General features: G+C 32.4%; 1 protein-coding gene across 2 annotated transcripts in view; it reads left to right on the top strand.

The window, feature by feature from the left end:
• The window catches only part of SPATA16 (spermatogenesis associated 16), a 209,373-nt gene that overhangs the window by 80,392 nt on the left and 101,690 nt on the right, over nt 1-27,291 (top strand). For both annotated transcript variants that reach the window (XM_036219324.1, XM_016161394.2), the window contains one exon: nt 15,738-15,827. In XM_036219324.1, the coding sequence (XP_036075217.1) occupies nt 15,738-15,827 (90 nt within the window). The remainder of the gene's footprint in view (nt 1-15,737; nt 15,828-27,291) is intronic.

The following is a 27,291-nucleotide window of genomic DNA, read 5'->3' as shown; positions in this document are numbered from 1 at the left end:
AATGACTGGTACTGGGAAAATTGGAAAGCCACATGCAAAGAATGATACTAGACTGCTGTCACACACACCAAAACTAACTCTAAACAGATCACAGTCTTGAATATAAGACCTGAAGTAATAAATATCATAGAAGAAAAAACATAGGTACTAAACTCATGGACCTTGGATTTAGAGAAGATTCTATGAATTTGACCTCAAAGCAAGAGAAGTAAAAGCAAAAATATATGAATGAGAGTATCTCAAACAAGCTTCTGCACAGCAAAAGAAACCAGCAACAAGGCAAAGAGGCTACTACCATCAGAAGGGGAGAAGATATTTGCAAACACCTGTGATAGGCCTAATGTCTCAAATATACAAAGCACTCATACAACTCAACATTAAAATATATATATATATTAAAATATATATATGTATGTATGTGTGTGTGTGTGTGTGTGTGTATATATATAGGGCAGAGGGCTTGAACAGACACTTCTTCCAAAAAGACATAAAAATGGCCAACATACATGAAAAGATATTCAAACTTACTAGCCATTAGGGAAATGCAAATCAAAAGCACAATGAGATACCACCTCACACCTGTTAGAATGGCTATCAACGAGACAAGTAATAACAAGTGTTGGAGAGGTTGTGGGGAAAAAGGAACCCTTATACACTGCTGACGAGAATGTAAATTGGTACAGTCACTAAGGAAAATAGTATGGAAGTTCCTCAAAAAATTAAAAATAGAATTACCATATGATCTACCAATCCCTCTTCTGGGCATCCACCCCCCAAATTTAAAAACATTTATTTAGAAAAACATACGCACCCTGGTGATAATAGCAGCATTATTGATGATGACCAAGACATGGAAACAACCAAAGTGTCCCTTGATAGATGATCAAATAAAAATGATATGATATATATATACAATGAAATATTACGTAGTCATAAGAAAAGATGAAATACTGCCATTTGCAACAACATGGATAGATCTTGAGATTATCATGCTAAGGGAAATAAATCAGACAGAAATATTTAAGAACCATATTATTTCACTAATACGTGGGATATAAAAACTGAAAGCAACAAACGAACATGACAAATAAGCATGGACACAGACAATAGTTTAATGGTTACCAGGGGGAAGGGGGTGAGGGGGATAGTTGTTAGGAATACACGGGGTCAAATGAATGGTAATGGAAGGAAATTTAACTTTGAGTAATAAATAAACAATGCAATATACACATGATGTATTATTGAATTATACACTTGAAACTTATTTTACTAACCAATGTCACCCAAATAAATTTAATAATACTAAAAAAAAATGTTGCCATCATGTGCTTGCTTAGTAATCTCTGAAGCACCAGTAATTTCTTTTACAATGTTAAAAATTCTTTAACTAATGAACAGATGCATAATAGGCTCCTGCCTTCCCATATAGTCAATTTATTACTTTAGTCAAGCAAATTTGCATAGCAGTTTTAAATATGGTTTACCATCCTCTATCACCAAGTCATTTGGAGGCTACTCTTCCAATTTGGGTTTTCTACCACTCTTCCCTAGCTGTGATTATTTCAAATTGCACCTTCAAAATTCACTTCCTTCTTTCCAAGTTTTATATTTTTCTGTCATTGCAAAGCCATTTCCCAAATCTTTTTTTCCCATCTTCTTTGTATGTGTCTCACAATTTAACTATTTCAAGTTTCAGTGCATTTCTCGTTGGTTAGGTATATTTTTAAAAGATTTTTCACAATTGGGTTAATACTTCTATTTGGGGGGCTAGTTGTTTAGTGTCTTAAAAACATAGTTTTAAATGAAACAAGCACAACATATGCTGTTGTCATTATATTCACAGAAATGCAGCACTTTTTAAAATATCTAGAAATTGTATTCTTTCCAAAGTAATGTGCTATGACACTTTATTTGGTACAAGTCACAACAGGTTGTGACTCAATAGTTTGAGCCAAAAAAAAAATAGGATGTCAAAATGAGAGATTTAGTCCTATTTGTCAGTAAAGAATTAATAAACACATTTGAAAATCCATCTGTACTTCAAAGAGAAACTATTAACATTTCATTTATAGTATTAGTAATTAGTAGACTTCCCTAATTGGGGTCACTTTGAGTAATAGCAATTTGGTTCTATAACTAAACATTGATTCCAACATTGAGAGCTTTTTCCAAAATCAAAGTCCATATCTAATTCAAAATTTGACAGTTAAATTTGCAAAACTATTGTATATAATCTAGAGGTTTAGCCAGGATGAACACTGTATACATAAATACAGTATCCACTGTGGTGCAATCCTGCTAATTTTGTTAATTCAACAAAAGGAAATCACAGACAATTATCAGAAGTCCAATTGCTTCATAGAGCCTAAGAGTTACATTAATATTTCTCCTTTGTGATAAGGGGCTATAAGGAGCTTTATAGTAGGTAAAATTTGTTATCTGGATGTTATGTATTAGTCTCCAAACCAAAAAATAATAATGTTAATGTGAGCAATTTTAATACTAGATAATATACAAATGGTTTTGATTTTGCTTTCAAAAATCTCTCTAGTTCTCAGGTTCTAAAAGAAAGAAGCATTCCATTTCATTGTCCAGTGAAACTATCTGGTAGAATTCATTATAATTTAATTCAGCTCATTTTAAAGATTCTTGAATAACTGCCAATTGAAGGCAGCATAAAAAATAATAGAATGCAAGAAGACATTTATTTCCATACAATAGGTCTACTCAAAATATTAATTTAAGTTTATATTTACCCTTCTGGCTCTGTTCTTTAGAAACTGTACAGTGTCTGGAACATGGTTTATTCTCAGTAATTATTGCTGAATGAATCATAAGTCCTTTCTGGTAGGTTAGAATGGAGAGGGATTTATGAATTGTCCTTTTTAAAGTAATCATTCTAAAATGCATCCTACCCAAGTAACACAGAGAATAGAAGAAACATAAGATATTTGTCATGCTGTTCTTGAACCACCAGCCTCACTACTCTACCCTCCTCCCCCTCAATATTACATAGACAGATGAATAGGGCTTTACATCTACATTTTTGCTTTCTGAATCTTGATAGCTTTTCTACAAGAGAATTGATAGCTGGTATTTGGTTCATGGACCCTAAAGAAAAGATAATAGGGCCAACACTATTATTTTTTAAGAAAAAATGTCAAGAGCAAAAAATGAAAATGTCATAAGATAGGTTGATGTACTGTATTACTTAAAGACTGTTTTGTTGGGAGAACTGACCAAGTTGTTTACTAACAGTTTTTACTGGACAGTCTTTGTATTTCAACATAGATGAAAAATAAATGAAAATTCATTTCACGTTTACTTTACCCAGACATTTGACAGATGGATTAAAAAAAAAAATGGAAAAACACAATTACAGTCTAAAAACATGTGGGGAGTTTTTTCATGTTTTTAAATTATGAAAAACAATTTTGTATTAAGAATGTTTTTCAAAGGGCATAATTATTTATATCTATCTCTATATCTTTTAATTACATAAACTGCCTTCCATTCCTGATCGTATCTGCATATACTTAGGGATTATGAGATTATATAAACCTGACAATCCACTAGGATATAGCTGCAAAATCAGTGGAGAGAGACCCTTGGTATATTTGGGTCATAAAAGATGTAGATTTATTGGAGAATCTCAGATAAGATTAGGGTCTTTGGTGGCTCCTTCGAAAGAGTCTGTTCAGTCACCCAGTAACATTGCTTTATTCCATAAATATTCATTGAGTGCCCATTATATGTCAGGCATTTGCTAGGTGCTTCACATATATTATTGGTGAGCATTACTTCCTATGATGGCGAGATCTCCAATGGATACAGAGTAATTAACCTAGTAAAAACAGTTTTTAAAAAATGTAGAGGAAAAAAGTGTTCTCCATTGCTCAAAAAAAAACCCATCATTGCACACTTCTAAAGATACAGTAGTGTGTCATGCTAATTTTTGATGATTTTTTGATGCATGTTAACTGACAATAGTCATGTTGATGAAGAATGTAAAAGAATAAAAGCCCCAGAAGACACCTGCTTCTAAAGGTTCCTATTTCTTAGCATTGATGATGTGTTGAATTTGCTATTTAAATCCTTTTGTTGTCATTCTATTTTTTTTTATTTAAAAAAAAATTTTATCCAGACATTTTTATTATGGAAATTTTTAACTGTATTTAAAAATAGAATAATATAAGGTACCTTCATGTAGTTATCACTTAGCTTTAATAATTATCAATATTTTACTGGTTTTTGGTTGTTCTGTTCTGTGCCTCCTACGTACATACTTTTCTTTCCCTGGTGTATTTTAAAGTAAATTCAAGAAATTATATTTTACCCATAAATACTTCAATTTTAATCTCTAATAAGGATTTTTTAAAATAATCACAGCGTCATTATCATAGCTAACAAATTAAAGGTAATTAATTCCTTATTATATCTACTATTTGGCCCACATTAAAGTTTTCTCACTTAACTTAAAGTGTCTTTTTACTTCTGGGGATTTCAAATTGGATCCAAATAAGTTCTACACATTGCACTTGGTTGGCTCTTTCATTTATAGATCACTAAATTTATAGGAATGTTTAAATATTTTTACTTACAAATTTGCTTACTAACTTTTAAAATTTTTCTTGATTGAGCTGTAGTTTATTTTTAATATAAGGCAACATTCTATGATTAATTTAAATATCCGCTAGCACTTTGTATCTTTTCATGAATCTTCAAAATAACCTAATGATTCATTATATTTTTTAAACAAATAGTATACTCAAAATCTAAAGTAAAATATACTTAAACATAGATTCAAATTATTCCTTAATGTGTATTCATTACTAACTCTAGAAAGATGACAATATAACATCTCCCTCTGTCTATATATTTTTCAGTACTGTGACAATATAGCAATTTTTAAAGTATTTATCTCATTAATTCTTGATCATGTCAAAAAATAAGGTGTTTGGTGCTCACTCGAGTGAGTAAGTTTATATTTAATATTTTCCACATATAATAATTCTGATTTGGGGGCAAAACATCAGGGGCGATATTTGAGTTACTCCCTTGTTTGGCTTCTTCTCTAAGCTTGTTTTCTATGCAATGCACATGCTGGGATCTCAAGAAATGTGTGAATTATTTCTTGTTGTTGTTTCCCTAAAGAGTTAGGTTTTACTTTCATGGCTTTGCAAAAACATACTTTGCTACTGTTTTGGCAGAGCTATGTGCTTTATTTGACAACAATCCACTATAATTTTCTTATTTTGAAAACCAATGCCTTTAATTCTAATTTTATGCTCTAATACTTTATAAAATAGTTCCATTTCTTCCATGTAAATTAAATTGGGTCACTCTATTGTTCTGTCTTGCTTGTCAGTGTAAGACATTTAAAGTGAGCAATGGACTTCTAAATTCTTCTCAATAAGTCGAGTAAGGTTATACCTTACTTTAGCTTTTAATTCTAATCATCAATCTTTTGTAGTGACCAAGAGACTAAATAAAACACAATCACTAAGATTTCACTGAATCTTTGTGTAGTGATAGCACTATTGCATTAGTTTCCTCTACACTCCCGTTCTTTCTCCCTATCCCAGAATTTAGGTTACCAGATTGGGATTTAGTCTTATGCCAACGACACATGCTGAAAGAGGCTCTAAGAAGCAACCATATAGAACACTTGCTAATTTTTCTGTAAGTCTGTTACCAAGGACACAGATTGTTGCATTATAGGGCATCTTTGGATAAGGTGATCTTTCTGATTATCCTACAAGAAATATTTGAATTGAGCAACTGTCTTGTTTAAAATAAACTATACATCCCTCTTTCCATTAGCCACCAACAAACCTAGAAAAAAAAAAAAGTGTTGTCCATTTCAACCAAACTCTTAGTATCTTATGACATATATTTTGTGTACTAACCTCATCTAGGCTTTATCTTAACTCTCCTACTTTTAATCTTATTTTCCTCATTCAGTATTTATTTTATTTTTAATTGTGATAAAACATACATAACATAAATTTACCATCTTACTCGTTCTTTAAATGTACAGTTTAGTGGTGTTAAGTACATTCACATTGCAGTACAATCAATCTCCAGAACTCTCTTCACCTTGCTGAACTAAAACTCTTTATCTCTAAACAACACTCTATTCCTCTTTCATTCTAGACCCTGAAAACTAGCATTCTACTTTTTGTCTCTATCAATTTATCTACTCTAGATATCTCATATAAATGGAACCGTACAGTATTTGTCTTTTCACGATTGGCTTATTTAACTTAGCATGTTGTCCTGAAGATTCATCCATGTTATAGCATGTATAATAGAATTTCCTTCTTTTTTAAGGCTAAATAATATTTAATTGTATGTATATGCCACATTGTGTTTATGCACTCAACTGTTGATGGACACTTGTGTTGCTTCCACCTTTTGGCTATTGTGAATAATATTTCTATGAACATGGGGGTACATCTTCAAAACCCTGCTTTTTGATTCTTTACACGGAAGTGGAACTGCTGAATCATATTGTAATTCTATTTTTAATTTTTTGAGGAGTTGTCAACTGTTTTCCATAACCCCATATACTATGCACAAGTGTTCTAATTTCTCCACATCCTTGCCAACACTGATTATTTTCTGTTTTGTTTTGTTTTGTTTTGTTTTGTTTTGTTGGTAGTAGCCAACAATGAGGTAGTAATTCGTTGTCGTTTTGACTTGTTTTTTCTTAATGATCAGTGATGTCGAACATATTTTCATGTGCATATTGGACATTAGTATATATTCCTTGGTGAAATGCCTAGTCTAGCTAGTCCTTTGTCTGTTTTTTAATTGAGTGGGTTTTTTTTTACCTCTAGGAGCCCCTCATATATTTTTGGATATTAACCCCTTATCAGATATAATCAGATATATGATTTGCAAATATTTTCTACCATTTTATAAGCTGCCTTTTCTTTTGTTGACAGTATCTTTTAATGTACAAAAGTTTTTAATTTTGATATATTCCTGTTTATCTATTTTTTCTTTTGTATCCTGTGAGTTATTTTTACTTTTACTTAACCTATTAAGTATTCTATAAGCTATGCTAAACATATCCTAGAACAGAATATAACTAGAAAACAGTGTAGTCATTTACTTTTCAATATCAGATATTCCATCACTTTTCTATGATATTTTAATATTTGTACCTTGTTATGAATACTTTTTCATTTGTTAATGACATGAATAAAACAGAGTATTTGCATATCTGAACAAAAATTATCTACATAGGGAGACAATTCTCTATGGGTCTTCTGCATTTTTGCATGTCCTTTGAAAAAGGTACTGACTGGCCTTTGCTCTAAACTATCTTTTCAAAGATAGTGTGGTAAACAGCTTTAGAAGAAGAGACAAGTTTGCTTATAGCCTTGGAAGATATAAGGACGTCTCCACCTACAGCTAAGGACAGACATGCTTACAGCCCATTGTAAAAGATTTGCATTCCCAAAGCCGTCCGTCAGTCCGTTCCTCTCCTGTAAAGTAGCTTGCTGAGTATGAAGGTGTTACTTGACCTTCTTCCCATTGCCATCTGGAAATTGTAGCAGTATAACAAAAGACTGATACACTGGCTACTGCTATGGCTATGAGTAAGAAACTCTCCTTTGTCTTTGGCCCTGGAGGTTCATGCCTTCCTCAAACATCCATGAAACTATATTATGCTAACTTGTTAACTTGCAAGTAGGGAAAGCTCAGACCCTTGCAGTGCTCGACAATATGTTATAAGGGATTTTTGTGGATATACTTGAAAGTCATTTAGTCTAATCTTCCCATCAGTCAAGAATATCTTCTACATATCCTGACAGATGGCATTCTAAATATCATTTAAATGATTCCAGTAATAGGAAACTCTCCTCAAAGGCTGTTACATCATTGGTTAATAAATCTCTCCATATGTTGAACTAAACTATTTATAACTTTATAATATTGGTTTTTCCCTGGTCTCATCTGCTATTATATAGAATAATTATTCTATTTTCTGCATGTTAGGTCTTTGTATTTGAAAGTATTTACTTAGTTTCCACTAATCTTATTTAACTCTCTAAACATATCATTTTCATTCTATATTTTTAACACATTGTTTTCCAGATCCATTGGACAGTCTAGACACATTCCAATACTGTGATGATTTTCATGGATTCTCTGAAATATAGATGGATTCAAGAGATTGTATTATTAAGGCACAATTGATTGAAAATATTATATTATTTGGACACAATACCTTTGATTGATTTAATGTAAAATTTTACGTATAGTTTTTGTAGCTCTATCATATTGTCATATCACATTAAGCTTGTGATTAGTTTTAAATATTTAAACTTTTTCTACATGGTTACACTCAACCTGTAATTATATCTGTAAAACTGATCTTTTAAATTTATAACATAAAGTTTTTATTTTTAACCAGTCCAAATCATTTTGAATTTAGCTTCTATTATCAGTGATTTTAGTTCCTTGTTAAGCAAAATTTATGCCACTTGAAAATTTGATAGGCATCCTTTCAATCTCTTAATCTTGGTCACTAATGCATGTACTGTCCACAAAAGGCGGGGGGGGGGCAGCTAAAGATAAGCAGTTAAATTCCTTCTTTCATAATAACCCAGACCATACTGCAATAGTACCGATCAATTGTTCAAATACTTATTATCCACTGACCGATGCCATTATCCTGAATAGATGTCATCATCTTATTCATAAGGATATTATGCTTTGGTGAAATTAAAATGCTCCAAATTCCTGGTATCCTGTAGATTTACCAACTATTTCTAAAACAATATGTCAGCACTATACTAGCAGAGTACAAGGATTGTCATTCAGAAGGATGAATTAATTTACTTTGCTAATGACTAAGCAAGGTAAAGGGTACTGGACATAAGCATTGTTATCAAAATAAGAAATTGCTTCCTTGAGCTTTAATCTCCTATAAAACTAAAACCTTAAGTCATTGAAGGAGTGATAGCTAACATTTTTATTTAGAGTCCAGGCTAAAATTCATGGCTTCTGGTGGAGGTGTGGAAGCAGAACACATCTCTGTCTGAGGAAATAGGTAAGAAACTCTCATGCCTCCAATGCCACTTTGTGTTGTTGTTGGAAATATTCTATATTTTAATTGTGGTGACAATTATAAATTTGTCAAAATGCATCAAATCTGTACACTTTAAAAAGGTAAATACTACTGCATGTAAATTGTACCTTAAAAAACTGAATTAAATAAAAGTATTAAGATAGAAAAGTTTATTCTCTAAAAATTAGAGAATAAATATAAAGATGAAAACAAACAACATGAAAATCAATATATCCTTTTAAAAAACACTTAATTTTGAAATGGCAATAATTACCATTAAAATTTAGGTATAGAAAGATCTCCTAAGGAATTTGAATGAAGTTTAAAGGTATTTATCTAGACATTTAATTTAGATCATTGAAAATGTTATAAGTTCACTTTTAGTGGTTTCTAACTAGCAATACCTCACAAATGAGGGCTGTATTATTTCTTCCACATGCTATTAAAATATTCACAACACTCTGTTACTTATTACTCTTGATATATCTGAAAAGTAGAAACACACAAAACATATTCTCTGTTTACATTGTAGTAAAATCAGAACTTAACAATAAAAGTCATAATAAGGAAATCTACCCTGTACAAATTGAGCAGTATAATCCTAAATAAATTTTCAGTCAAAGAGGAATTAAAATCTGTAATTAGAGATTAGGAAAAAACTGAGAATAAGGATATAGTCAAACCTGAAATCAATTTTTAAAAATGTATATCTTTAAATGTTTTTGTTATTTAGAAAGAAAACAAAAGATTAAAAAGTACAAAACCTCTGACAATTCAATTCCTGCATAATATTTTATAAAAATCACACTATAATAAAAATAATAATTTTGTTTGTTCACCCTCTGTCCTGAATGTAGTTATCTTTTATCATTCACTTTCTTAATCCTTAACTTTAATATTCTGTTTATCAATGTCAACGTTTCTTTTGAATCATGAATTAATTCAAATCATTCCTACAAAAGATAATTTTTTGTAGGAATGATTTGAATTACTCATGTTGATAGATCCAAAAGGTGTTTGAAAACATACATTTATTTCTGATATTAAGTTTTGAAAAATAATAAATTTTTCTCTATTCAATTCATACTCAAAATCATTAGTGATATAGTAAAACATCCCTAGAGCACCTAACTTATTTAAATTTCTGTTTTCAAAAGTTAATCTTACAAACAGAGACTCAGGGATATGGACAATGGACTAGTGGTTACCAGAGGGCAGAGGGTGGGGGAGGAGGGAAGAGGTAGACAGGATAAAGGGGGTCAAATATAGGGGGATTGGGAAAGGGTGAAGTGGAGAAAGGGGATCACATATATGGTAGCTGAAACAAACTGGACTCTGGGCAGTAATCACACGATAGAATATATAGATGTCAAATTATAATGTACACCTGAAAATTATATAATTGTTTTAACCAATGTTACCCCAATAAACTTTTAAAAAATCACAATGAGATAGCACCTCACACCTGTCAGAACGGCTTTCATCAGTAAATCAAAAAAACCAAGTGTCGGTGAGGATGCAGAGAAAAGGGAACCCTCATACATTGTTGGTCGGATTGCAAATTGGTACAGCCACTATGGAAAACAGTATGGAGGTTTCTCAAAAAATTACAAAGGGATATACCTTTTGACCCAGCAATTGCACTTGTGGGTATTTATCCGAAGAAAATCAAAACAATAATTCATAAAGATCTACACACTCCAATATTCATGGCAGCACAATTTACAATTGCCAAGATATGACAGCAACCTAAATGCCCATCAACAGATGATTGGATAAAGAAATTATGGTTTGTATATACAATGGAATATTACTCAGCCATTAAAAAAATGAAATCCTACCATTTGCAATGACATGGATAGTCCTAGAGGTTATTATGCTAAGTGAAATAAGTCAGATAGAGAAAGATAAATACCATATGATTTAACTTATATGTGGAATCTAAGGAACGAAAAGAACAAACTAATCAAAAACAGACTCACAAATATAGTGGACAATTTGGTGACAGATAGAGGGGGGTTGGGGGACGGGGAGAATGGGGTGAAGGATTAAAGAAGTACAAATTAGTAGTTGCTAGTTGGGCACAGGGAGCACAGCACAGGAAATGCAGTTAGCATTGATATGATGGCTAAATGGAGGGCCAGGGGAGGGAGGGAGCAATTGGGGGAATCGTTTTATGAACAATATAGAAGTCTAACCAATGTACAGTATACTTGAAACTAATTTAAATAAATAAATTTATTTTAAAAATAAAAATAAATAAATAAGTTTATACTATGCAGTAAGATAACAAGATGTAAATATTGAAAAGCAGTACCGACATCATTATTTGCAGATGATGGGAATAAAATTAAAGTATTACAATGCTTAGTCATAAAGATGAAAAATAAATATTTTAAAAGTATATATCTAAATGCTAACAATAGCTTAGGAAATATAAAGGGAAAAAATCTCATTTTGATTATATATATATATGTAGTGCTTCACAAACTTTAACGTACCTACAAATCACCTGAGGGTCTTGTTAAAATGAAGCTTCGGTAGGTTTGTACAATGGGGGATCAAAATTTTACATTTCTAATCCAGGTGTATCTAATCATATTTTGAATAGTAAGATGTATATATGTACATATACACATATAAACATATGCGTATATACATATATTCACATATATTCTCATATATAATTTTTAAACTTAAGACTCAACAAGAAAAATAATTCTAGGAGGCATAAAAGAATACTTGACTTAAGAAGAGAAAGGTCACATTCTTAGATGGAAATACAAATATAAAAATATCTCTTCTTCCTAAAATTAATCTAATGCTTTTAACACCATGAAAACCACTAAATCCTGTTTTTTTGTAACTTTAAAAAAAAAATGAAGATTATAGAGTTCATCAGGAAGAATAATATGCCATATGAGATAATAAAGTTTTTCACAAAGAGGACATTAGGCACTTCTTTACCTTCCAGAAATTAAAGTGTATTTTGAAATGACAATAATTAAAACAATTTATGTCACGGAAACAGACAAATCAAAAGCACGGTATAAAATCTAGCCCTCAATCGAAGCATGCATATGAACTTTGTATATAATAAAAGTAGTATATAAATAACTGAGAGAATTTATTTAACAAATGAATTGAGACACCTCAAATAATCACCAGTAGACTTATATATAGACTTATATTCTGGCCTCACAGCATTATAACTTTAGGACTTAAAGCAAGTACACATGCATGCATGCATACACATATAAAACTATGTTAACTTTAATATAAAAGACATTTTAAAAAGATAAATTTTAAAGCATTCATAAATAGAAATAATAAAAAACAATCTACACCACAGAGACAAAATTGATAAAGAAAATAAACTTTCAGCAGGTGGGCAGGGGGGTTAGAGGGCTGGGTGAAAAAGAATTGGCTATTACTAAATAGTCACGGGGATATAAAGTGCAGCATAGGGAATATAGTCAATAATATTATAACTATGTATCGGCGGGTACTAGACTTATTGGGGGAAATCACTTCATATGTTACCTAAATGTCTAACCACTATGCTATACATATGAAACTAATATAATATTGAATTTCAACTGTAATTTAAAAATATTGTTTTAATTTTTAAGAAAATAAACTTTTATCCATTTTAATATTTGTTACTTTACATGACCCCATTCTCTTAAAATAAGAGTTAGTCAATTGAGTGAATAATCATGGCCCATTGCTAATGTTATCTCTTCTCTCTTCTGGCAAAAATTCAATGATTTCTATAATTTAGTTATTTTCTCTAACATGATTCTCTTTTTTTTTATCAAAAGCCGTATCAGCATAGCTAATTCAGAGTTATTTCTTCTATGATAAAATCAGAGCTACCAGAACAGATATCTTCTCTCTCTGATTATAATTGTAGGTTTTTTGTTTTTGATTTCACTACAGCTCTAGTCAGATTGTCCATTTTGGTCATAGATGACCTCCTACAGCTCCCCAAATGCCATCAAGTGATAAATGACTAAGAATTTTTTAAAGGCTAAATCAACATTTCCTCCACAAGCTGTACACTATGTAAAATACATCTTTAAAAGGGTCATTTTAGAAAGCATCAAATAAAATAGTAAAAATGTAAACACTAGGCTTCACAATCGCCATTAGAATTTCCTTGCCAAATATCTAACACAGCACATTATAAGCACAGAGTGAATGCTGTAATAATTATGAGAGTCAAAGATAATAAATTGCCAGATACAATATCTCATCCCAAATTTCAAAACATTTTTTATAATTATACCTCCACCTCTTAGGGTAGACTGGGTCCAAGTCTTCTTTGGGTTCCTCTTATGATTCATCATAGGGTGGTGTTATGGTTAAAATATCTTAATCCAGTCTAGCAATAGTGATTTCTAAAGTCATGTCCTCTATATTTTTTCAAGACCATAAAAATAACTTGTATTTACAAGCAATTTTTCAAAAATCCATCCTCAATTTAACATAACGCTCAAACAGTGTTTACTTCGCCAACCCTTGCTACCCACAAAAATCTCCTCCTCCACCTACATCAAGAGCCACTTGAATGACTCTTCCTCCCCATTCTGCCTCTCTTTTACTACACCTTTCCCTCACTACCACTTCCCACCCTTCTCTTCAGTCTAACCCATTTTGGGCAAAAGAATCTAGGCAGAGCAAGATTGTTAGAGAACAGCGTAACAAAGCCAGAACACTACATAATGGGCAAACGATGTTGAAGGCTAGAAACATCCATTCAGTAAGGATTTTGTCCATTTGTAGGCACTAATAAAAATGCATTAGTGAATGAATGATTACAAAATAAGAGGAAAAAATTATCTTTGATGTGAAAGAAAATACTTTGGTTAGACTAGGAAGACCCAGGCCACTAGACAGAGGTCTGCTCTTATTCACTCTGATTTACTTTTACAAGGTTATTTTTACAGGAATAAAATATATAAACATGTTTTATAAACATATTCTTTTTCTGAATTAACTTAATTAATCATAGATATTAGCAGTTCAGTACTGACATTGAATAAACTCATAAAATGTTTTTTTAATTTCCAACATTTTAATCAGAAATCACCAAAGTAAATAATCTTTGTTCTTGGGGGAATTGATGTATTTATTTGTATAAATTATTAGTCATAGAATACAATAAAACTTCACTAACTCAGGCCCATCTAATTTGAAAATCATTATAGGAGAGGCAGAAACGTATAATACAATATGCTGTGGCTAGAGATGGCAGATACAATAAACTCAAAATTCTTCAACTAACTAGTTGTATGTAATTTTAGAGAGGTCCTTTAACCTCCCTGGTTTGTTTACTTGTGCTTAAAGTGAGCTAAGTTATTTAATCAATCTATCTCATCATCATATAATGTTATAATTTTACATGGGCCAGGTAGATATTTCTTTTCTATTTTATTGTTTCCATAAGCAATGTTTCTGGGAATGGAATTATTTTTATCTGCATGTTTGTTAATCTGGAGTTCATAAATAGATGTAAGGGGTCATAGGAATTCCTTGAATTTGAGCAATTATGTTTATGTATATGATACTAGACAGAAGTCTATAGCTTCATCTGATTCTCGAAAAGCCCTATGAATCTCTCAAAAAAGATTAAGAACCACTTAAGTCAATAATAAATTAATTCCGAGTGATTATCATCAACTTGTAAAAACAAGCTCACAAGAAGGTTACTTAATAATCCTACGTTAGTTCTGTAACATTTTGTATCCCACATCAATGACATACCATTCTCTATTAACATAAACTACATTTCAAACTTTTACTAAAGGCTATCTCCTCTTTTGTTGATGGGCTATGGACTCCATCTGTCCATTTCGCCTCATTATATCAAATGTTTTGAACTGTGCCTAGCCCTCAATAAAGCAAGCAAGAAAAAAAATGTCTACCAGTTTATCTCTAGGGGAAAAAGGCAGTCGGAGAAAGATTATCTACTCATCTAAGCTTGGGTTGAGACTTTGGCACTCTATGAAATGATGGAGGAATCAGCAAGTAAGCATAGATTAATCATCTTACCCACAAGTCAAACCTTGTTATTTTAAGAGAAAATGGAATCCAAAGTGAATAACAGCCTTACCAAAAGTGGCAAGGTCAAGACCAGAGTCCTTAAGAGTATAGCGTCCTTTCCATTCCACTATGTCATCCAGCTAGGGGAAGACATAGAAACTAAATATAGAGTTCAAATGAACATGTCACCCAAATTCTAGTTCCTTTAACTGAAATTCAGCAACTAATAACCTTCTCCATCACTATAAGTTGACATACCATAAAGAACCCGTAATTTTTGCCTGATTTATTGACATAAGCAAATAAAATAAGATCACATCTTATATATAATATAACTTGAATTCAACTTCTTTGTCATTGTCATATCTTTAAACGATTTCCAGTTTCATAAATTGTTTTTATCATTCAACCTTAATTAGCTTTTCAATAATGCTTGTTTATTTGTCTGCACTGACAATTACAGAGGGAAAAGGCTTTGTTCAATTAGAACTTTTTAAAATATATAGTAGATAAAATTGGACGCATGTGATTTCATTCCTATACACTTCTGGTAATTGTCTTTTTAAAACCTAATAACATTTGTGTTTCTTTTATCTTTTTACAGGAGCATTGTTTTAAACCCAGCCTATTTCCGAAATCATCTTCGTCAGGCAACAGTGTTTAGATGTCTGGAGAGATATTCAGAAGCTGCTCGGTATGTTTGTTATAACTTTTGTGAAGATTTATTTCAAGTTAAATTAATTTTATTCTCAGCTTCTGGTAATAGCATAACAGAACTTTCCATTTCTCTCGGAATATGATATTACCAGAATTATTGTCTTATAAACGTCAAACAAATAATTATTGACTATCTTTTTCTTTAATTAAAGCTATTCTGTGTTCATAGTTCTTAGTAAAATTCAAACTTTCCAGCCATGAGCTCACTGATAACGATGGGAAAACTTCCATGGAAGATTAGAAATGAACTTGACCTCTTGAGAACAAGTACATTCCTAGTACTGGTTGTAATGACACAATTCTATGGCCATCTCCTTCTTGAGTTCTAAAAATGAAATCTAGCCCCATAAAAAGGACTCCAGGAGCCCATTTCTGGAGGAGATGGCATCAGTTATAACTCCAAGAGTTTTTAGAGGTGTCCTGAAATATCGTCTCTTGAATTTAAATATATTTCATGAAAACTTAGTGAAATCGCTCTTAATATTCTCATCCCTAGAACCTACATTTATGGCAAAAGATTGCAAGAATCGTGCAACAGCCTCAAAGCTGTATTCAGAATTTTTTTCTCACCTGTGACAATTAAGGCACTTTTCTTCCTTAATCAAGTTCATCATATCAGACTTCTCTTCTCTTTGATTAATTCTCTCAAAAATTTTCCTCACCTTCCATAGAAGGTACATGCTTTTTCTTATTCATCTACTTTACTACTATAGGTATTTAGCAAGAAAGTGTCAGTAGTTTCTGATAGAGGTGAGGGAGGGGAGCCCAGGTTGCAGGTGGCTACTGTCTCCAGAACATTTTCAAATAACACTTTCTTGGGAAATGAAGTTTAAGGAATTTAAGTAGATAATCAAATGGTTCCATAAAATTGATACCATGAGGTTGACATGAATTTTGTTTATGTAAGATGGTCATAGGTGTTATCTGAACTCAAATGATGGATATGGAAGGCAGAATTAACCCCAACTCCTCTCACTTTGCAGTCAAACAACTAACATGCCACAATACCTATTTAGTGTCAACTTTTAAAAATTAAAATAGGCCTCTATCAATTTTTTCTTACCAATTTATCAATGTTATAGTTATCTGTAAAACAATGTTTCTTAAGACACATTCTATTAATGTGTCTTCATAATCTAAGCAAAAGATCAATAGCAGAAGGCTCATTGCAACCTCAGAACAAGATCGCAACTGGTAAAAAGCTGCTGGTGGTGTGCTGGGGTCAGCTTGTACAGATTCTAAAAAGCTGTAGGAGAAATTAGTACTTCTGGGAGAATTTACACTATAGAAATCAGCAAATACTACAAAACCAGGCTTTTCTGGTTTGGGAAAGAGCCAGATTACCAGAATGTCATTGATTATAAGTAAATTATGTTCAGCCTGTTTGAGTTAAAATAATGACAAAAATTATTTATGGGCCCTAAAACAAATAAAAAACAAAAACTTTAAAATTAGGAATTTCTTATCATTTGCATGTAAAATTGGTGCTGAATATCCATCACCATTGACATGTGTATCTCTGCAGTGTAATAAGTATATTTGTTTAATAACATTTGGTGACTGACAACGCTCCTTGAGAACATTCCTGGTAATTGTGGTTACGCTGGTGTGGAATTTCCAACAGAGAATTAATACCATTACTTTCAGGTACAAGTATTTTTCATCTTGGTGTCCTTGGTAAACTCTCAATATACAATTTTATAGACCTCAACATATAGTATTGATCATTCTTTCTCTTCCCCTAAGGGAAACTATAAACTGTGAACATAAAAATCTTAGTATCTCTTAATTATTAGTTATAATGTAAAACAGTAAATATAAATCAATATATAAAGCTTTCATGTTTATTAATTAATTTCTTGAGAGATTTGGGTAATTTGGTTCAGGTTTCTTATAAGCACATTGTATTAAAACTCATTGGTGAAGCCAACAAATTAAACTTGTTTCCTCTAGGATGCCAAGTAATCACGTTTCTGAGATTGAGAAGCACCTACCAAATACAAAAGCATGACATTTTTATGTGACTTAAAATGTTTTAAAATCGTGATTCACAGTGAAGTGGCTCATGTTCTATCTGATCCAAATTAGGATATTTATAACCAATACCTGGAGATTGGGCTGTCTAAAGTTTTTTGACCCTAACCAGCTCTACGTAGGAAGGCATTCCTAGTGGATAAGCCAGAAAAGATTCCCAAGACAGTATCATAAAAGTCCAGATTCTCAACTAGCAAGGCTAGAGGAATTGGTACTCCCTGTTGAATGTGTGGTATCAGGCAGGTTTACCGCAAATGGCAGGTTGTTTTATTTTATGGGTCAATATCTTTTCAGTAACATCCTACCAGAAGAAAGAGCAAAAATATTGTACCATCTATTTTGTACCAAAATAGATGGTACAAAATTGAACAAAAGTAAGAATGCTTATTTCAGTTTAGGCTCTACAAGTATGGTAGTCACCTTTGAGGAGACAATTGACACTAGTTAAAGCGATGAAATCACATTTTGAGAATACAAATCTAAATTGAGATTGCTGTAACCCCCCAAGAAACAAAAAACTTCTGAGGCTTTACCTGCAATTGCAAGTAGTCTAATTGTTTAACACCTCTCTGTTTCTATGCATGTAAAAGTATACATGTTGAAGTAGAATGTCTTTGCTACAATCTGTCCCTCTTCCCCCAATACTAACACACACACACACATGTGCACATCATTTGGCACATCTTTATAAGAAAGATGATAAGACAAGAAAAAAATACACCGAGATGTGAAACAAAAACAAACAAAAGCCAAGACCGACTATTTTGTAAAGAGAACTAGTGACCCCTTGATAACACGAATGGCAAAATGTCTTTCATCTCCATGTGCTTGGTGTTTAGCACAGGGTTTGGCACATACTAAGCACCAGCCTGGGGGTTGCAAATTAAGTTAACTAGTTTTAGAGTTGGTGGTTAATAACCATTTAGCTTTATCGGTAAGAAAATATTACATAAAACTATTAGTATAACCATGGTTGAAAGATAAATGAGAGTATGCACATAGTAGTTAAAGTTACGGGATCATATCATGCCCCTCATAGTGAAGATCCATAAGGCAAAAAATAGACGACATTGCACAGACTCTTTAGTTAAGACCATGTTGTGTAAAAAGAAGCAAATGGAAGATAACACCAAAAAGAAAAAGCTTACAAAGTTTTTTATCCATCATGGAAGAAGGATCAGCTATGTTTTAGTTCATATAAGAACTAGATAGCTGGATAGAAGATCAGGAATAACACACTCAAACACTTACAAAGCCCAAGGAGATGTGTGAAGGATGCCAAATACTAGATAAAAGGATGTCACGTGAACTTACTACAGAGAACTGGAGATCACTAAGTAGAGTGATCATATAATTTACCTGTCACATTGAATACTCATAATAGTGAACGCGGGTACTACTAAAAATTATAGCAGGAAAACAAGCATAAACCAGAACTGTCATGAACATACTGGCCACATGGTCACCCTGCCACTGGCCCTGCCAAGGAGTGTCCATATTTAAGTCCAGCTAACATAGGTGAATAAAAATGTAAGTTCAGTGTTGCATATTTTTGAGTCTTTAAGAGATAGTATTATAATTCAGAGCTTTCCAAGAAATTCCTTGACTTTTAAATATTGGCAATTATTTTGGTTTTTGAAATGCAGTGTCAGCTTAAGAAAGTTGAAGTAGTCCCATTCATGAAAATGTAATTCACTGAAGAACTAATTTGCCAAATGATCAATTTATAGAATTTGCCAAATTTAAAGTTTACTGAAAACTTATTTTTTAAGAAATAATCTTATTGAATAATTAATATAAATACATTTGCTTATGTACATATTCTTCATGAAACATTCAGCAAATAGTATTTTTTTTAATTTTAGAAGGGGGGTAATATTTCAAAAGCCAAAGTCACAGAATGGATTATTCTAATGAGCATGTTCTTCATGTGTGTATGATTATAACTCTATTGCTCTTGAATACATTCTATTACTATTTTCTTTTATGAACATAACCATAATTTTAATTTGGAAGTTGAGTAGTTTACACTGATTTTTTTTTCTAATATTTGAAAATGGGCATTTTTTATTTTTGACACTTTAACATTTTAGAATTTCCTTCCCCAGTTTTTGGAAAGTGATCAAATTTACAAAATTTATAAAATTGCTATGTAATAAACTGTATTTTAACTATTTATAGCATTTACAACAATTTGTATCAAACGAGATGATTTTAACAGTTCTCTGCTTTATCCCTGAAGCTAAACACAGCACAACCTGAGATACAGACTCTGCAGAGGGGGAGACTAAAGAACAGAGAGAAATTAAAGGCCCCAGAACCCTGGAGTCTTGGCTTCCTTCAAATTCATCTGTAGCATTGCTAAATATTTTCTAAAAGGCTAAAATAAACTAAGTTTTAGTAAATAAATATTTTACAAATTTGATAAATTGGTCATTTGACAAACTCATTACCTTAGGAATTGCCCTAGAGTCCACAGAAGGCTGTGGGCCACAGCATTAGATAGGAAGCCAGAATCAAATCCTCTTTCAGCTCTCAGTGAATAGTGAAGCTTAATCTTTCATGGATAAAAGTTGAGCTTCTTTCTACCAACAAGAGTATTTCTTCCCATGTCAATCTTGTTCTAGGTCATATGGGGAAAGATTTTAGTCTAAAACCGGTAGTCCACTATTAGAAAAAGATGGCTTTTAACAGAGTACAATGGCTTTAGTTAATTTACTATCTGCAGGAAATCTAGTGTGTTTTAGCTTTTATTTTGTAATATCATTTAATATAATGTAATGTATGTAATATTGTGAAAACCATATTAAATAATAAAATATGGAGTCTAAAATTTTCATCATCCTTATTAAAGTAATGCACTAAATGACACACTGGATTTCAGAGTTATTTTATATTACTTGTGTCTTCCAGGATAAAAAAAGGAAGAAAATTGGTAAAATGCCAACGAGTTATATCAGTCTGCTTGTTGCTACACTGAAAATTTTCTCCCTCTTTGCTAATTCTCAGCTTTGTCTCTCTCATTCTTGATCTCTGACGATGTCTTTCCTTTATTCCTATTTTACCATTTGACTACCTGCCACTCTCATCCTCCTTCTCAGCAATTTACTTGCCTCTTTTCTTGTTCCGTGACTCATCTTTTTCTCAAAATTTTCTCCCTTCCTTGTGAACATCCCTTTCTTCGGGTCATCAATAAGCCATTCTCATTGCATTTCATTTAGTCTATAAACCCTTGGCTCTCCTTAGTGATTACCATTGATTTTACTGATCGATGATCGCATTTTTTCTTTTCTTCTCTTTTTGATACTCTGAGTTTGAGGCTACTTAAGATATTTTGATTTTCTGGAAATCTGCTCTATAGATGAATGTATAATGTCAACCTCAAATGATAAATCTCTTGAAAAACAGATTCTTTTAAACATGAATAATCAGCGGTGCTTAAGGTGTGACACCTTAGAGAATCGATTTTTGAATGAGAATTAGTATAAACACTTAGGGTCTAGGTTCTATATGAGCGTCAAAATTGTCGTCATCATCATTGTAGTAGTAGTAGTAGGTAGTAGTAGTAGTTTTGTTGTTGTTCTTGTTGTTGTTGTTGTTGTTATTGTATGTGTGTTTGTTTCCCAACCAGTATTTTCTATTTAGCTAAATCAAAACACAATACTTTAAGATACTCTAATTCATGGCTTCCCAGATTAACAAACCAGATAACAGAGGTTAATAGAGATTGGAATAGGTGGGTTTCTTGAAACTCAGTAGGGGATTTGAATGTTTGGTTTTGTCATTTTTCTTACCAAAAATTGATCCCTGGAAATTGGAAATAATGCATAAATAATCACAATCTTCCAAAAGAGTGATTCAAAAATAAACTGAAGTGTTTGTTCAGAAATCAGGTAATACAAAACAATGGTGTTGCTATAGATAAGGTATCACTCAGGAGTAATATTACAACAGTGAGCAGCAAGAAACTGTGTCAGCTTGTTTGGTGTCCTGAAACTATGATTTTAAATAAGATTATTATGTATTTTGCAAGGGAGTGAGAATATACTGACAGGTCGACTCAAGACAAGTGATTCTAAAGAGATGATAGTAGTGTTGGGAGTTATTTTAACTTAGTTCTGATTGAACTGGAAGTGTAAGTAAAACCCATTCACTTATCATGTAATATGCTCAAAATACATCTCAGACTTTTTTGGTTAACTAAGTTTTCATTTATGCCTAAGAACAGAATAAATGAAGACTGTAGCCCAATTTTTATTCTTAAACTGGCCATCTGCCTGTAGGGCTTTCTTTCTCTTCTTAGACACAGTTCACCATTGCCAGAACAGCTTTAGTGTGGGCTGGCACTAGTCAGTCACATGTAACATATGGCTGTATGTTGGAAAATGGACATGATCATTCACCATTAAATGACCTTCCCTTTCCCAAGATTTGACAGAGCTGTATGGACCTTAGGAATTTTAAAATATTGCCTCTTAGTGTATGATTTCTAAAATAGACATTAATAAAGACAGATTTAATCATTTCTCATGGCTTAGATTAAATATCCAACTATAAGACCACAGCTCATCCAATTTTTATGTATGTAAGGTATAGTGTTTGTGATTTGAAGGAAAAAAGTGGAGGTTAAAATATACCAAAGCTTCAAATTTCTAGCCATCTCTTATGTCTTAAGAATTCAAAATTGAAGATTATAAACATCTAATCTTATAACAAAAATACTAATCTCAAGGTCATAATGACGACAGGTAGTTTAAAAGTAATTCTGTTGCCTTAAAAAAAAAGGTTGAATCTTTTAGATATGGTCCAAATTATAAGTAGATTTTTGCAAAGATACATAATTTTACATAAATATAGAAAAAAACTAACTCAGACTGTTAAAAAGAACATCCAAAAATTCATTAGAGAGAAACCAACACTGACTGACTTTATGAATATCTCCATTTTGCTGATGTTTGTCATGGTTATTTTTTCCCCTATTTTCTTGTGAGTGATTACCTATAAACATTTCTAAAATACCTATACACGTTTCTAAAATAGTTTAGAAATGCAGAATTCTTGGAATATGTGCAATTCCTTCAACTATTGATGTAGAAAACTTATGGCAGAGTACAGGAAAAAATATTTTTTTGCTATAGATCTAACCTCGCATCTTAGAAAAAGTGGGTGGAGCTATGAAGATAGCATAAAAGAGGACACACAAAGGTCCTAGGATGTCAGGCTTTAAGTGTGCAGAAATAAAGATCTCTTTCCTCCCTTCTTCCATTCAATCAGATGTCCACCTGATTGCACATTTTCTACAATAATGGAAGGCAGAAAACCAATTAAATATATTTTAAAAGTTTAATCCAAAGAAGCTGAAGTTTAACTTAATGTTTTGTGCTGTTTTCTAATATCTAAGTGTTGCCAGGTGAATTAGAGTTTAGTCTACAGTTATTAAAATTATGATAAATAGATTAAAACATCCATGTTTTTCATCAGTAAATTAGAGATCATAATAGTATCTATGTCACAGAGGCTATTATGAAGATAAATGAGAAAATTTATGTATTGCATTTAGCACATCATAAGCTCTCAATAAAATATGAGCTATTATCATTGTTTTTGTTTTTGTTAACAATTAGAGCTCTTTTGAAGAAAGATGGAGCTACCTTAAGAGACAATGAGTTTCTCAAAATTGAAACCAGAATATGTTGAGTGGGTACTGCACTAAAAGAGGCAAGATTGCACAACAAGACTATTAGATCCTGTTTCACTCTGAGAGTTAACATGTCTCCATTTTGGAAAAGCCCAGTGTTAACACATGGGTCGAAGGGCAAGATTTTGGTTGCTTTAAGGAGTTAAAAGGGGAAAGATTCTGATTTTTTAAAAAATTTAGTATATGAATACATCATTAGCATCCCGTTTCATTCTGAGTGATATTCCAGTTATTCCTAAGAGCGTTATAGTGTAGAGTTCCCTGGGGTGGGCAGGAGGAACTTCAAATAACACAGAGAAAGACAAATGTTCAGGTAACCTGCTCTTGACTCCAGTTCTCCCACTTTTCCTTTCCTCATTTCTGTCAAAAATAACAATACCATGATAAAAGATTAGGCTGGAAATCCTAACAGAACATTCTCAGAAACTCTGAAATTCTTCACCATTTTTTTTTTTAATACTAGCATTGGTTCATTACACTATTATGCATATAAATTAATGTCAATGCCACTAATTGTAAAAATTGCTTATAAGTCAAAAATTCTGTTTCCATGTCTGTCTACTAAAGAAGAATCATCTACACTAGAGAATTATAGACAAACCAGAAAGGCCTGTACTATACTCTCGGGACTACAAAAACTAGCTCTGTGACCTTGGGCAAGTTAATTAAGTAAGCTCTTTTAGTTTCAATTTCTTCAACCATAAAATGGAGATAATAGTACTACTTTACAAAGTAAGTATAATGATTAAATAAAATAATAAATAAAAAACACTAAACTCAGTGCCTGGCACATAGTAAGCACTCAATTAATTATTACTGTTGTTATAAGCTTTGAAGAATAATCTTTAACTCTAAATTAATTCTGTTAAGGGAAACTTTGGTATAAACATTACATTCCTAGACTTCATCCCAACTTATGTTAATTTTATCAGCCATCATCTACGACACTCTGCTCTTTGCCAAACTTTATAGCAGATGCCTTGTTATCATTGAATCAGAGGATTCTTTATATATTCTGGGTACTAATAATTTTTAATAGTATGTGTTGAGAGTAATTTCTTCTAATTTATGGCATATAATCATACTCTCTATGGAATCTTTTGATAAAAAATAAGCCAAAAGTCTGGGTTTTAGTTTAGTTAAATATAGTCAAATTTCTGTATGATTGACACTGTTTGAGTTTTAAGAAATTCTCTCCTATCCCAAGCTCATCATGGTAGCTTTCTATATTGTCTTCAAAAGCTTTAAAGATTTCCTTTTTACTTTAAAGTTTTGACCCAGCAATAAATGATTTTTATATTAATATAAAAATTATAAAGTGTGAGGTAGGAATCTATTGTCATGTTTTTCCTCAGATGATAGCCAACTATCTTGACATCAGCTTCTTAAATCCTTTTGCTATTGATCTTCATTGTTGGCTCTTTCTACATTAGTTTTTCACATTCCACTTTGCAGTCTGGAGTAAAAGTTATCATGATGTGGTAGCAAGTAAATACCTAAACAAACTGAAAAACCAATAACAATTCTTAGACCCACAAAAGAAGTTAAGTCACAGATCAAGTCTGCAGTCCCAAAATTAGAGAGACAAACAGATACAGAGAATCACAACTTACTGGAGGAGAAACTTCTGAGCAGAAACTTCCGCAGGAACCAATTCCGAGATGGAAAACAATCTAAACTGTAATCGATAGATTGCTGGAGATTCGGTCTGGACAAACAACTCTGAGAACTAAAAATTTTAGGAGGAACCTGTCATAAGGAGATCACTACTTTTTTGTGAGTTTTACCTCTAGTGGTTCTACCAGTTCCTCATGGTGAATACGGAAGAAAGAGCCCCACGCTTTCAGCAGGAGGGAAAAAAGGAACCACTTTGAAATATACCAGCGCATTCTATTCTTAAGGAGGCCTGCCCTCAAGAGAAACAATTTCACCAGAACCTAACATACCTGAAGAAAAGGAAATACTCGGCTCCAGTTCATTCTAGCCTTCCCCATGGGGGAAGTGAAATACCCAATTCCAATCCCCTTTAGCCATTCCCACACCTACAGGAGAGGAGGAGAACAAACTGAGAAACACTGATGAAGGCTGCAGTTCAAGGGCACAGGTTCACCTGACCTAAATCGTAGACTGAGATCTAATTACAGGATTTTACAATGTTTCCTCTCCCCCACATACCTTACCACTACATTACAAAAGGCCTATTTACTGAAGTTTTTTCTACCCAGTACATCATGTTCACCTTTCAACGAAAATTGCAAAGCATACTAAAAGGAGAGAGAGAGAGAGAGAGAGAGAAAAGAAACAATTTGAAGAGCCTGAACAAGCATCAGCACTAGAATCATACATATGTGGCAGAAATGTTGAAATTATCAGAACAGAAATTAAAAAAAAAAAAAACCTGTAATTAATATACTAAGGGCTTTAATAGAAAAAAAAATTGACAGCATTCAAGAACAAGTGATAATTGAAGCAGAGAGGTGAAAATTTTAAGAAAGAATCAAAAAGACATGCTAGAGATCAAAAAACACTATAATAAAAGTGAAGCATAACTTTGATGTACTCATTAATGGAATGGACATGGCTGAATAAAGAATCTCTGAGCTTGAGAATATGACAATAGAAACTTCCAAAACTGAAAAACAAAGAGAAAAATGGACTGGAAAAACAAAACAGAATATAATACGCAGGAGCTGTACAACATGTGTATTATCTAGTTATAACACACATGTAACGAAAATACCAAAGGAGAAAAAAGGGAGAAGGAACATATGAGAATAAAAATTATAACATCTGTTCTCAGACCACACTGGAATTAAAACTAGAAAACAATAATAGAAAAATAGGTGGAAAATTACAAAATACTTGGAGATTAAACAACAGACTTGTAAATAATACAAGTCAAATAATAAATCTCAAAAGAAGACTTAAAAATATTTTCAACTAAGGAAATAAAAATGTAGATTATCAAAATTTGTGGGATGTAGCAAAAGTAAAGCTTAGAGGGAAATTTACAATATCAAATGCCTATATTAGAAAAGAAAAAATCTAAAATCAATCTAAGGTTCTACTTTAGCAAACTAAAAAAATAAGAGCAAATTAAATCCCAAGTAAGCAGAAGAAAAATATAATAAAAAGTAAAGCCAAATCAATAAATTTGAAAACAGGAGGTTAATAGAGAAAATCAACAAAACCAACAACTGGTTTATTGAAAAGATCAATAAAATTGATAAACTTTTAGTCAGGCTAAGAAAAAAAGATTAAGGACACAAATTACTATTATCAGAAATGAATAGGTTGGATTAAACATGGTGGAGTGAGAGACAATCCCAGATCTCTCCCCTTGAAACGACAATACGCTAAGCATCTAAAACTCAACAAAAATACCCAAACTGCACACCAGCATGTTTGAGCATGGGATCTGCACATAAGAGCTACTATATGTCAGAAATCTGAGTGTCAGGCAGTAGACTGGGAGAAACAAAGAAGCTGCCTCTCACAGAGCTCCCTGCATGAGGAGGATGAGGGGAAACGGTGTGGCAACATCCCTGAACAGCCCTGCCTGGAAGTGCTGTGAGTTCCACACAGCCGGCAGCAGGGCCCAGTCATCAGGTCAGAGAGCGGAGAGGCAGGATAGCAGAAAATGACAGTTGATTTTTACTGGCTGCAGTTGCAAGAGGCTGAGCTACAGCCCCTATCCCCCAATCCAAAG

The sequence above is a fragment of the Rousettus aegyptiacus genome, unplaced genomic scaffold, assembly GCF_014176215.1.
Source record: "Rousettus aegyptiacus isolate mRouAeg1 unplaced genomic scaffold, mRouAeg1.p scaffold_m13_p_4, whole genome shotgun sequence".
NCBI lineage: Eukaryota > Metazoa > Chordata > Mammalia > Chiroptera > Pteropodidae > Rousettus > Rousettus aegyptiacus.
This window is presented reverse-complemented; position numbering and strand designations above follow the sequence as displayed.